Below are 13,188 nucleotides of genomic sequence, written 5' to 3'. Positions count from 1 at the left end.
ATATAAAGTTATAGTCATTAATAAAATAAATTAAGTTATACATATTAATAAAACGTATGCAATCTGCACCCTCGAAATGAAAGTACAAAGACTGCCACCTGGTGGTGCAAAGAGAAAACGTATTGATATGAACTTTTTAGATCGCTATAGTACAAATTGTGTATAATAGAAATGCACAATATATAAAAAGACTTTTTTATAGCAATAATACATTTATGCAGTCATAAACATGTTTTGATAGTTAATATGTCAGTGATTTAATGCTTCACAAAAGTTGCAGACGCCTTTACCAATATGAAAATGCTTTTGTAAACAACCAGTTATTCTTTACACCGATTAAAAAACGCCTTCTATAATAAAGAAAATCTTTTCTAAATGTAGAACTAAATACATTGATTTGCATTGAAATACATGATGAATACTCTCGACACATGAAAGTGTAAAGCCTGCAGCTCACAACAAATGTGGAAGGTTATTGCGTGTCATATTTAACAAGCCGTTTACTGCTAATTTGATGTAATTTTGCTCGCATGGATAATTGAATATTAATCAGATGATGTCATTACGCTGCTGTGCCGTCAGCCAATCGTTGCATTGCTGATCATGATTTCGAGGATCGATAGATCTGTTCTTCACAACACATGCAGCGATCTCAGATCAGTTCATCCAAACATTCTAATCTGATTCGCGAACTCGCGAGAGATCAGTTATCAAGATTAAAAGATCCAGGATCTGCCAAATAATCTTAGATCACGAAGAACGGACCCCTGGAGTGGTCAGGTTCGGGCTAAAACCTGGCAGGAGCGTTTTTCAAAATTTAGCCCCACGCAGATCTCTAGTTCACAGCTCAAGAATCTTGAATAAAAATTTGGTGATAATTTTTTTTTGTGCTAATATAAGAGCAGTTACAATAGAGCGCTCAATTTTACCTGTGAACACTAATGTAATAAGGGGATAGATGTGAACATGACACGAGGGTTAAATTGAGTCAACCTTTTTGTTTTACAGTTTAGCGGCGTGTAATATACCGCTATTTTGTTACAGCATTATCCATTAAACATTACATTAGGAGTTACATTTTCCTTTATACATTAAACACTTTTGTTGTTTATAATGAATAAAATGTATTGGGAGTTCAAAAAGCCAACAGGGAAGAACACAAGATCAGGTCTGTTTAAATAAATAAATAAGAGATTATCGTTTCTCGATTTCAGTTGATTTGAAGGAACATTTGGCATATAGACCTTGTTTCATAATAACTGTTGTGCATATTTATTTTAATTTGTCGTATTTATAATTTATAATTTACAATATAACAATAAATTATATTGTAATTATAATATTTTGTTCTTTATTTGGTCATTGTACTTTATGCCAAAATCAAACAAGGCGTTTGACACAAATCTACAAACTCAATCTGAAGGAGACTTTACAGAGGTTCAGGTATCAGAGCTCATGCTAGTATTAATATAAGATTTTAACACGTAAGGAACACTTAATGACGGAAATAAATTATGCGATGCTGCATAAAGTTTATCAAACTATACCATTTGTTCAATCAAAATACTGAAAACTAAAGGCTGTTTAACAAAATATTAGACTGTAAAACTTGATCTCGAAATGTTCATTTTAAAAGTGGTTGAGTAGCTTTACACACAACATAAAAAACACTCAATTAGTCAACAAAGGTAACAACATTTACAAATTTATTTGTAACAAAGTAGAGAAAATGTGCGTCTAATATACAGTAAGTGTGCAGTTTCTGCTGATATAAACTGATAAAGGCATCAGTCAGGTGTTAGTTCACTCTAGTTCTGGTGTTAAAGTGCGCGACTATCTGGAGATGGTGGAAGCTGTGTGTGAGTGATTGGAGGAGGTGGTGGAGGCACTGAGCAGAGAGAAACCACTGTGACTCGACTCCAGACTGCTCATCGAGCCCCTGAAACACACACAAACACACACACTTTAAACAAAAGCCAACAGAGCAACTTTTATATTTAGATTATATGCAGTTTTAGGTAAGCATTACAATTGACATAATGATGTTTATTAGTTTAAGCCAAACTAGTTTAATAAATCTTGGTGAAGAGAGACACACAGGCACTACAAAAAATAAATAATTAAATCACGTAAAAAAAATTGTCTTTAAAACACAACTTAACATGATGGATGTGTCTAATAAATGTATAAACATGGATTTGTAATAGATGTCTGAACTCAAATATCTAATGGAGGACTATAAATGTCTAATAGATGCCTAGACACTGATGTCTAATAGATGCCTAAACACTGATGTCTAATAGACGCCTAAACACTGATGTCTAATAGATGCCTAAACACTGATGTCTAATAGACGCCTAAACACTGATGTCTAATAGACGGCGAAACACGGACGCCTAAACACGGACGTCTAATGGACGGCTAAACACGGACGTCTAATGGACGGTAAGCACGGACGTCTAATGGACGGTAAACACGGACATCTAATAGACGGCTAAACACGGACGTCTAACAGACGCCTAAACATGGACTTCTAACGGACGTCTAAACACGGACGCCTAAACACAGACGTCTAATGGATGGCTAAATACGGACGTCTAATGGATGGCTAAATACGGACGTCTAATGGACAGCTAAACACGGACGTCTAATGGACGGCTAAACACGGACGGCTAATGGACGGCTAAACACGGACGTCTAATGGACGGCTAAACACGGACGTCTAATGGACGGCTAAACATGGACGTCTAATGGACGGCTAAACACAGACGTCTAATGGACGGCTAAACACGGACGTTTAACGGACACAGACGTCTAATGGACGGCTAAACACGGACGTCTAATGGACGGCTAAACACGGACGTCTAATGGACGGCTAAACACGGACGTTTAAAGGACACAGACGTCTAATGGACGGCTAAACACGGACGTCTAATGGACGGCTAAACACGGACGTCTAATGGACGGCTAAACACGGACGTCTAATGGACGGCTAAACACGGACGTTTAAAGGACACAGACGTCTAATGGACGGCTAAACACGGACGTCTAATGGACGGCTAAACACGGACGTCTAATGGACGGCTAAACACGGATGTTTAACGGACACAGACGTCTAATGGACGGCTAAACACGGACGTCTAATGGACGGCTAAACACGGACGTCTAATGGACGGCTAAACACGGACGTCTAATGGACGGCTAAACACAGACGTCTAATGGACGGCTAAACACGGACGTTTAACGGACACAGATGTCTAATGGACGGCTAAACATGGACGTCTAATGGACGGCTAAACACGGACGTCTAATGGACGGCTAAACACGGACGTCTAATGGATGGCTAAAAACGGATGTCTAATGGACGGCTAAACACAGACATCTAATGGACGGCTAAACACGGACGTTTAACGGACGCCTAAACATGGACTTCTAACAGACGCCTAAACATAGACGTCTAATGGATGCCTAAAGATGGACGTCTAAACACGGACGTCTAACGGTAGCCTAAACACTGATGTCTAAACACAGACACCTAAACAATGACGTCTAACAGATGTCTAAACACGGACGTTTAAACATGGACATCTAAACACAGACGTCTAACGAACGCCTAAACAGGGACGTCTAACGGTTGCCTAAACATAGACAACGGACATCTAACGGATGTCTAAACATGAACGTCTAAACACGGACATCTAAAGATGGACGTCTAACGGTAGTCTAAACACTGACGTCTATACACAGACACCTAAACACAGATGTCTAACGGATGTCTAAACACGGACGTTTAAACATGGACGTCTAAACCCAGACGTCTAAACACTGACGTCTAACGAACGCCTAAACACGGACGTCTAACAGATGTCTAAACACGGACGTCTAATGGACGCCTAAACACAAATAACGGACATCTAACGGACACCTAAACGCGGACTTCTAATCATGAACGTTTAAACACGGACGTCTAACGGACACCTAAACACAGACGTCTAAACACAGACGTCTAACGGTCGCCTAAACACGAACGTCTAACGGACGCCTAAACACGAACGTCTAACGGACGTCTAAACACGACAAAATTGCTTACTGTGACAATAACTCAAAAAAAGTCCACAAAGACGATCTGAAGATTATATTTAATAGATTACATTTTCATGAAAATGTATTAATGTATTTTGAGAGACGTCAATATTCAGAATTGTCTAAATTAACCTAGTTAAGCCTTTGAATGTCACTTTAAGCTAAATACCAGTATCCTGACACCATAACTATCCATAATATCTAGTCAAACATTATTTACTGTCATCAAGGCAAAGATAAAAGAAATCAGTTCATAGAAATAAGTTACTAAAACTATTATGTTTATAAATGTGTTTAAAAAAATCTCTCCATTACACAGAAATTGGAGGGAAAAATATAAAAAGGGGGGCAAATAATTCAGGAGGGCTAATAATTCTGACTTGTGCTCAGGGCTTTAGCTGTGAATGTGTAAAGGCACAGACCTGAAGTCAGCGGACTGCAGCACCTCAGTGAAGTACATGACTTTGCACCGGTGTGAGGAGACCTGCAGAGACGCCAGCACATCATCTACACGCGGCCGACTGGAGGACGAGCAGGACGGAGTGCTGTACAGACGCCACTGCAGGATGTAAAAACCAGGCCAGCGCGTCACATGAGAGCCCTGAAGAGAAAACGTTGAGAACAGGACACAGTTAGAGGAATAATCCAGACAAAGACCTTTTTAGAAGATCATGAAAAAAACATTGTTTAAAGCAGGTTTAACTTTAATATAATGTAGTTTTATTCTTAGGGTCTGACCTGTACGCTCTCTCCCTCTCTGCAGGTGAGGGCTGTCTCCACCATACTGTAGTCCTGGCCGAGCATCCAGGATCGGTCAATGAACTGGACGTTGTTTCCGGCAGGACAGGCCAGGTTGTGTGCGCTCAGTCCCTCTTTTTTAACGGGCTGAGGAGCTCTTCTGGAGTGGTAGATATTGAAGATCATGTCGCCTTTACACACATCAAAGTCCCACGTGATGACGGACGACACGTCTGTAATCTCTATGAGCACCTGAAAACATCAACAGAGGGATTTTTCTTTGGTTAATAGTCCACAACACATCCCAATCTGGACAAAACAGCCACAGTTTTGTTCACCATAAAATAAGACTACTATATGAAACTAAAGAGGATGAATAAAATAGAATTAAACTAAACAAACAATGAAATAAAATAAAACAAAATACAATAAGATAAAATGTAGAAATAAAATAAAACACATACATATTAAAATAAAACAAAAAAAGCAAACCAATAAAATAAAGTAATGAAAAAAACAAAGTACAGTAAAACAATGACTTTTTTTAAATATGCGTAAAAACAAAATATAAAAAATAAAACTATAAAAAAGCTATACAATGAAATATTAAAAAACTAAATACAAAAAAACATTGCACTATTAAAATAAAAACTAAACAAAAATAATAACATTTCGAAATAAGAGATAAATAAAAAGCAAATTAATAAAATGAAACAAAACTATTAAACATAAAAATAGAACTAAAATAACAATTAAAAAATAATAAAAACTCATATTTTATAAATAAAACAAAAATAAAATAATACATTGCAAAACAATAAAACAAAATATAGCAATGAAATAATAAAATAAAGCAAAATACTATAAAAACAAAGAACTATTAACATTAAACTAAATAATAAAATTAAACAAGACAATGTAATGATAAAATTAAATAAAAAAATTTAAATAAAGCAAAACAATAAAACAATGAAATAATGAAATGAAACTAAACACAATAACAATAAACTATTAAAATAAATTAAACAAAATAAAATTAAACTATTTGAAATAAAACAGAAAAGCAATAAAATGAAACAAATAAATATTAACATAAAACCAAATACAATAAACAATAATTGAATGTTTTACAATAAAACAATCGAATTATAAAAAAGGAAAACAAAAGAAAAATAAGACAAAATTATAAAATAAAAAAATAAATGCAAAAAACAATGAACGATTAAAATAAAATAAAACTAAAATATATAAAACAATAGAATAAAACAAAACAACAAAATAAAATATCATTTCGAAATAAAGGTTAAATAAATGAAAGCAAAGCAATAAAATAAAACAAAACAAAACTATTAAATGTCAAAATAAAACAAAATACAATGATAAAGAAAAGTAAAAAACAATATTAAAATAAAAACAAAGTACAAATAAAAATTAAACAAAACAATGAAATATTAAAATAAAACAAAATATGATAAAACAAAGAAATATTAAATTAAATTAAACAATTCAATAAAACATTAATTTAACAATAAAATAAAATAGGGGTACAACCTACAAATAAATTTTCCAATTCACACCCATAAAATTAAAGAAAGCCAATTAAAATGATATTCACTTTTCTAACACAATCATAATGCACTATTAAACTGCACAATTGAACACATTTTCAGAACTTGTGCCAACAGCGTTTGAGCTCTACACTGCCATATCATAACCACCAGATGGCACCAATGATCAACATATACACATCTGAAGTTTAACATCTAAAGTAAACGGAGTACAGTGTGTGTCTGGTACATTCTTGACATTTGAGTACCTCGTGTGGAGCCCCCTTTAACACACTGGCGCTCTTGTAGATGGTTTCATTCCACAGTTTAACCTCCTCGTTTTCCAGCTCCTCAGCTGTACGGTACAGAGATTTAGGGACCAGGCCACCCTCAGGAATATCACACTGAATTCATTCAACAAAAATAAACAGACATATGGGTTAGTGTGATAAAACACTGTTGTATTTATGTCCGAATAAATACCGTACAGCTATAATGTACAGCTGGGACGTACCAGAAAATAACAAAATAATAAACAAATACAAAATAAAACAAATACAAAATATTAAAAACAGATAAAAAATAATAATGCATATAAGAACATAACACACAAATAAATAAACAAATAAATAAATAAATAAATTTTAAAAAATAAGAAATAAGTAAAAAATAATTAATAACTTACATTTATTTAATATTAATAAAAATAATAAAAACATTTCTAATATAATAATAATAAGAATAATAATAATAAGAAGAAGAATAGTAATAATAATAATAATAATAATGCATGTAAAATAAAAAATACACATAAAAGTTTTAAAATATAAATAAAAATATATTTTAAAAGATTATAAAATAATACTTGTAAAAATAACTAAAACAATTTTATTAAACTAATATTAATAAAAAAATTCAATAAAAAAATTATAATTGTAAAAATAAAACCATAATAAAAATATAAATGTGTAAAAACATAATAAAAAATATTAATACATATTAATAAAATAATACCTGTAAAATTTTTTATAAAATAATAATACATGTAAAAACAATGCAAAATTAAAAAAAATCTATAATTATGCATGTAAAAAAATGTAAGTTACTTAGAAATAGTAATATATGTAAAATGTAATCTAATAAATATAATAATAATGAAGCAAGAAATAATAATAAATGTACTAAATTATAAAAAATAACATGTACAAAATAAAAACTAATATAATAATAAAAAAATAAGGAAAAAGCAGAAAAGGTGTACTTCTATTATATTCACATTAGGACACAAAACAGATGACAATAAGATATTAAGATGTTAAGAATTTGTTGAAATGTAAAAATTCTAAATAATAAACCACAAATGTCTTTTTAAAACAGAGGCAGAAGAAAGGTAAACTTTCACTGCACAGAGCACAAATGTAATGTTATTAGCACTCGCTGAAAACCACAACATTGTGTTGTGTGAAGTTCAACTTCCCCCGTTTCCCCTCAGTTGGCATCTCTGCTAAACAAACTGTATTCCCGTACAGAGTGCGGGCACGTGCTCCTTCCATTGTTTTAAAAAAAAAAATGATGAGCCTTTGAGCACGCAGCCACACTCTGCACACAAATACATTGACTAAAACAGCAATTTGATTATTTTTTTATCCATCCTTTATTTTATTTTACTATTTTTTGACAATCTTGGTCAAGACTCAACACTCTTAATCTTCCACAACACCTCAACAGCACATCAGGTTTGTAACCAGCTCACGAGACCAGCAGCATATTCTAGAACTCACCATAGAGTCTCCTCCCAAGAAGTCAGGTATGCAGTCTTTGTTTATGTAGTCCACCAGACCTCCAGGCCCCTGGTAGTCGTTCCCGGCATAGATGAGGAACTTCTTCCGTGTGTTTTCATCAATGAATGGACTGACCTGATAGCAGAACAATGAGCAACGCAGATCAGCAGCTGATTTTTCATTAGCACTGCTAACACAGACACACACACACACACACAATGGCAAACATGACATTTACAGCTGCCCAGTAATTAACAAAGGTCAGGCCAGTGAGTCCACATTAACATGACATTTAATTCTGATGGGTCAGTCGTGACATTTGCACCCAATAAACGGAGACTGAATATATTATTATCTTAGGCTTTCCCTGTAGATATATACCCTAGATATCGCATAGGGACCCTAATCATGCGTCAATAGCGCCGCCATATTGGTACAGTGCTCCCAGGTTACGTGTCATTCAACCGCACTAGTCAAGACAGTGTTACTGCGTGAAGATGCAGGACTTTAGCGCTGTCTACGGGTGAAGTAACAAGCAAACAAAGAAAACAAAGCACGAAGGCAGAACATTTCATAGGTAATATTAAGTTTTTTACGTTTTTGTATGTTATGAACTTTTGTGCTAAATAGGTAACGTTATTCATGATAATACAGTCACTTACTGCATTCACCATAGCTCCAACTCGCACTAAGGCAGCGTCCGAAACCGCCTACTACTCAGTAGGTACTGCATTTGAATTTAAACGTACTACTCAGCCGTTAGAAAAGTAAGTTCTATACAGTATGAACGTGAAAAGTATGAATGGAATTCGGACGTACTACATCTGCCATTTTGTCATGGTCACGTGACCTGCCTGCGTCAACTGCGTCGCTTTACTCCCATTCATGAATTCGCTCGCGGGGCATCATGGGATAGCGCAGCATGCATAGGATGCGCACTCTAGAATCTCGCCGGAAGTAGTAAGTCATCTGGGTACTTCTCGCATACTGATTTTCGAATTCTATGAATTCGGACATACTACTCGGCGCGCATACTGATTTTAGCGTACTATATAGTATGGAAGTATGCGGTTTCAGTGCAGCCTAAAAACTTGGCTTATGCTAGTTTTGTTGAATAAAATCAGCAAACAATGCAAAAGAAATATGACAACGAGATGCTGCGCTGCCAGAAACCTGTATTATGGTCGGCTAGTGAACGAGTCGTTCATAACGGAGATTCATTCACAAACGAATTGCTCCCTCCGTCAGTATGAGAAGTGAAAGCAGGAGAGGGGGTGCGTTTCTGTACACGGATTAGATCAAATTTAACAGGGAGGGTGGAATAAGGTAGTCATTATTCAAACATTAAATCGTGACATATTGTAGCTAGCTAGGCTCGTTCTTGATAAGTACACTCCTTAACAAATCATAAGATAATAAAATAACATTTAATTATTAGTACATCCTCATTATGTTATTATAAAGTGTTCACCATCTTTGTACAGAGAGGTCATGTTTTGATTTTCTATTGGTTTCACACACATGTGACTTTAGGTCAGAGTTTACAAAGCTTGAACTATTGAATGCAGCGGTATGCGAAAATTGTGGCGCGGGCTTGTGTTTCCGGTGTCAATGGAGGTCAACTGGGTGAAAAGTGCAATGTGAATAGTAAGGGTGTCAGGATCCTCCAAATCCTCGATTCGATTACATTTTCGATTCTAAAGGCACGATTCGATTCGATTTTCGATTATGAATAATTAATTAATTAATGACCAATTAATTATTTGTAGCCTACCGTTTAAACTACCTGACCTGCATGGTCTTTGTTTTACCCATAAACAAATCATCCAGTAAATGAATAAAGGCAAGATACACACATAATTACCACCTGTCAATCACTTTTTTCTGCGGGACTCGTGAATAGGCAGTGATCTGTGTCGTTATAATGGCATCGGTAAAAAAAGACGCACAACCAACAGGAACCAGCCAACAGTATCTGAGGTGTTCGCTAAAATGACTAAGTACAAGTGAGTGAAAGATTGAAGCAGTCCTCTGACTGCCTGGACCTGCTGTCTCGAGCGCATGGCTGTGTGTGCGTCTGTGTCTGTGTGGTCACGTGATGTGCATTTTCAGCGGTAGTGAGGAAGGAGGGCTGCTCAGAAATGCTAAACGCCACTGTGGATGTCAAACCGTTGTCGTTCTAAAATGCCATTTAAAAACACAGACAGTGTAAACAGGGCCTGAGTGTGAACTTTTCGTGAGCGGATTTGCCGGTGTTGTCTATCGGACGAACCGTACGTAATGCGTACATAGCAGAGCTATTTTTGTCGACAACACGAACGTTGTCAACAAAACTCACTGGAAATCCAAAATGCTTCCACACCGGCGACTTCATTGAAAGAGGAGAGGGTTTAAGTTCTGTCGACAGGTCTCCTGCATCTGCAGTTTAACAAGCACTTCAACAAGCCTGTTTTTTTCCCGCTTGGCAAGCCAAGCTGACGTGACATGGGGGCGTGGCAGCATCGACGATTCTATTTTTTGATTCGATAATCGAAATTGAGCATAAACACCCCTAGTGAATAGTTTGTATGCGTGTTTGTTTACCAGAGTCCAGAGCACAGGAAACACTCTCGGCGCTCTTAGTATGAGAAGGCGGCCGAGGGTTTCTGGGTAGTTGGCTCCAACAACCTCAATCATCCTCAGCAAGGCTTTGATTCCAGGTCTCCACAGATGCCTCATGTTTAACCCCTCGAGATCCACCAGACATGTCCAACAGCTACAGTACAAGATCAGTTATTAGTGATAAGAGTGGAGAACGTATGAAAAACAACCAAGACATATGGCCAAAAGTAGGAGATATTACACTTCTTTACACTGTTCGTTTGAGAGTTGAGCTTAAAATGTATCTTTCTGTTTAACTCCGTGAGCTACTGACATTGTGTGAGCCTACCTGATCCCTTCAATCAGGGTCTCCCATGCATCCCAAAATCAAGACTTAAATGCAGGGGAAATCATGCTTTCTGCGTGAAGACAAACACCCTCCCTCACCTGCTGTAAGACTCGAGACTTACAGTGGCGAAATAAGTATTGAACACATCATGTCTTTTTCTAGGGAATACTACTTCTAAAGAAGCTATTGACATTGAATTGAACCAGATTTTAGTAAAAACCCAAACAATACAAACATAAAAATAAAACTAAACTAAAAAAAATGTTATGTGTAATAACTGAAATGACAGAAGGAGAAAGTACTGAACTACTGAAACGTATTTAACACTTTATATAAAAGGCTTTTTTTTGGGGCTGGCAGCTCAAAGGCGCCGCTCATATGGAGTTTAAAGTCACATGAATTCACAGACTTCAACAGAGTGTAAAAATCTTGATGGTTCTGTGGGTCTCATCTATCAAATCCGATCTTAATTTTGTATGCTCTATTGCAGTGGTTCTCAAACTGTGGTACGTGTACCACTAGTGGTACGCGGGCTTCCTTCTAGTGGTACACGGAGGAATGAAATATGTCATGTATATGCTACATATAATTCAAAATTTATAAAAAATGATGTATATAATATGCCATATATTATATATAGGCTATATTTCTGAGGTAATCTGCCAGGTTTTTGAACTGTGCAGAGTTGTAGCTGCTTTACTGGGCCTGCTACGCTACTGTATGTCAATGCTGCTCATTTTGGTGGTACTTGGAGAGACTATTTTTTTCTAAGGTGGTACTTGATGAAAAAAGTTTGAGAACCCTGTTCTATTGAATTCAGGTCAGGTGATGGGCTGGGCCAATCTGCAGCTTTAGTTTCTTTCATTGAAAGCACCTGAGAGTTTCCTTGGCTGTGTTTTGGATCATTCTCTTGCTGAAATGTCCACCCTGGTTTCATCTTCATTCTGCTAATGTAGATGTTGCACCGAAGCAGCTGATATTCATTTAAACTGAGTAAGGGCAGAGGGTTGCTGAAGAACTACTGAGAGATTTCAGCTGCTGCCTGGGCTTTCACTGCCTTTCTACACCTCCCTTTCTTCATGGGTTCAATACTTTTTCCCCCAGCATCATTTCATTTGATTACAGATAACTTAGTCTTGTTTTCTTTGCATATATGGATGTTTTGGCTGTCATCAAAATCTGGTGAAAATTTCAAGTCAACAGCACTTTTAGAAATATGATTTCTGAGAAAAATGGTGATGTGTTCAATACTTATTTCCCACAACTGCATTTATTTTTAAAGGTATTTGGCTCTTAGGAGGTATGCTCGTTATTTTTAGTCTGTTTGTGGATGTCTGTTTGCTTCTGTTGTCATTGCCATTGAGAAGGAGCTAGTCTTATTAATATCCAGTTCTATTTTTAAAACAATAACTTTAACGATTTTCAGTAATGTTATTTGTTTCCTAAGTGGAGTTGGATTCCCCATATAATACATGATCTGTCTGATAATGAATGAATATGCTCAATACCTGATTGGTTTTCCAAATATTTTAGTGTTCTCTTCACAGCGCCTCAGACCTTCCTCGTTGATGGACAGAACCTAAGGGTCAAAGGTGAAGGAGGTCAGTATTTAGCAATTTTATCAAACTCAGGTCATTAAAAAAATTGACGACCCAAATTATGATATTCCTGGTAGTCTATACCAGAATGTGCGTCCCAAAACAATATCCATTCTTGTCTTAGGACATCTTTGATTAACTTGTTTGAACTATTTCAAATGTCGATTACTAGATACCAGTAGCACTTGTAGTTCTAGCTAAAACTTATCCATTGTGTGATTATTAAATGATGTTGCCTTTAGTTTTCTCACTGTATTATTAACATATTGCATTTTGACCGTTTTGCAGCTCCTTGTTTACTATACAACTACTCAAAATTGAACAAGACCAAACTCTTTACTACAATATGAGTAACTTCCAACCACAGTAAATGTAGTGGCGCACCTCTCATGCAAATCCTTATGTACCACCTTTGCAGCTTCAATTCCAACAACCAGTATTTGCAAAAACACGAGTAAGACCGAATGTTCTTTTAAAAAAGGTTTACTGAACAAATGCAAACAAAAATACAA

At 35.9% G+C, this 13,188-nt stretch overlaps 1 protein-coding gene across 2 annotated transcripts in view; it reads right to left on the bottom strand.

The window, feature by feature from the left end:
- Positions 1-1,689: 1,689 nt before the first annotated feature.
- The window catches only part of sec14l1 (SEC14-like lipid binding 1), a 47,360-nt gene continuing 35,861 nt past the window's right edge, over positions 1,690-13,188 (bottom strand). For both annotated transcript variants that reach the window (NM_201098.2, XM_073937893.1), the window contains 7 exon segments: positions 1,690-1,939; positions 4,506-4,684; positions 4,822-5,073; positions 6,638-6,772; positions 8,150-8,284; positions 10,733-10,904; positions 12,587-12,657. In NM_201098.2, the coding sequence (NP_957392.1) occupies positions 1,834-1,939; positions 4,506-4,684; positions 4,822-5,073; positions 6,638-6,772; positions 8,150-8,284; positions 10,733-10,904; positions 12,587-12,657 (1,050 nt within the window). In that variant the 3' untranslated portion in view covers positions 1,690-1,833.

This window comes from Danio rerio, chromosome 3 (genome assembly GCF_049306965.1).
Source record: "Danio rerio strain Tuebingen ecotype United States chromosome 3, GRCz12tu, whole genome shotgun sequence".
Taxonomy (NCBI): domain Eukaryota; kingdom Metazoa; phylum Chordata; class Actinopteri; order Cypriniformes; family Danionidae; genus Danio; species Danio rerio.
This window is presented reverse-complemented; position numbering and strand designations above follow the sequence as displayed.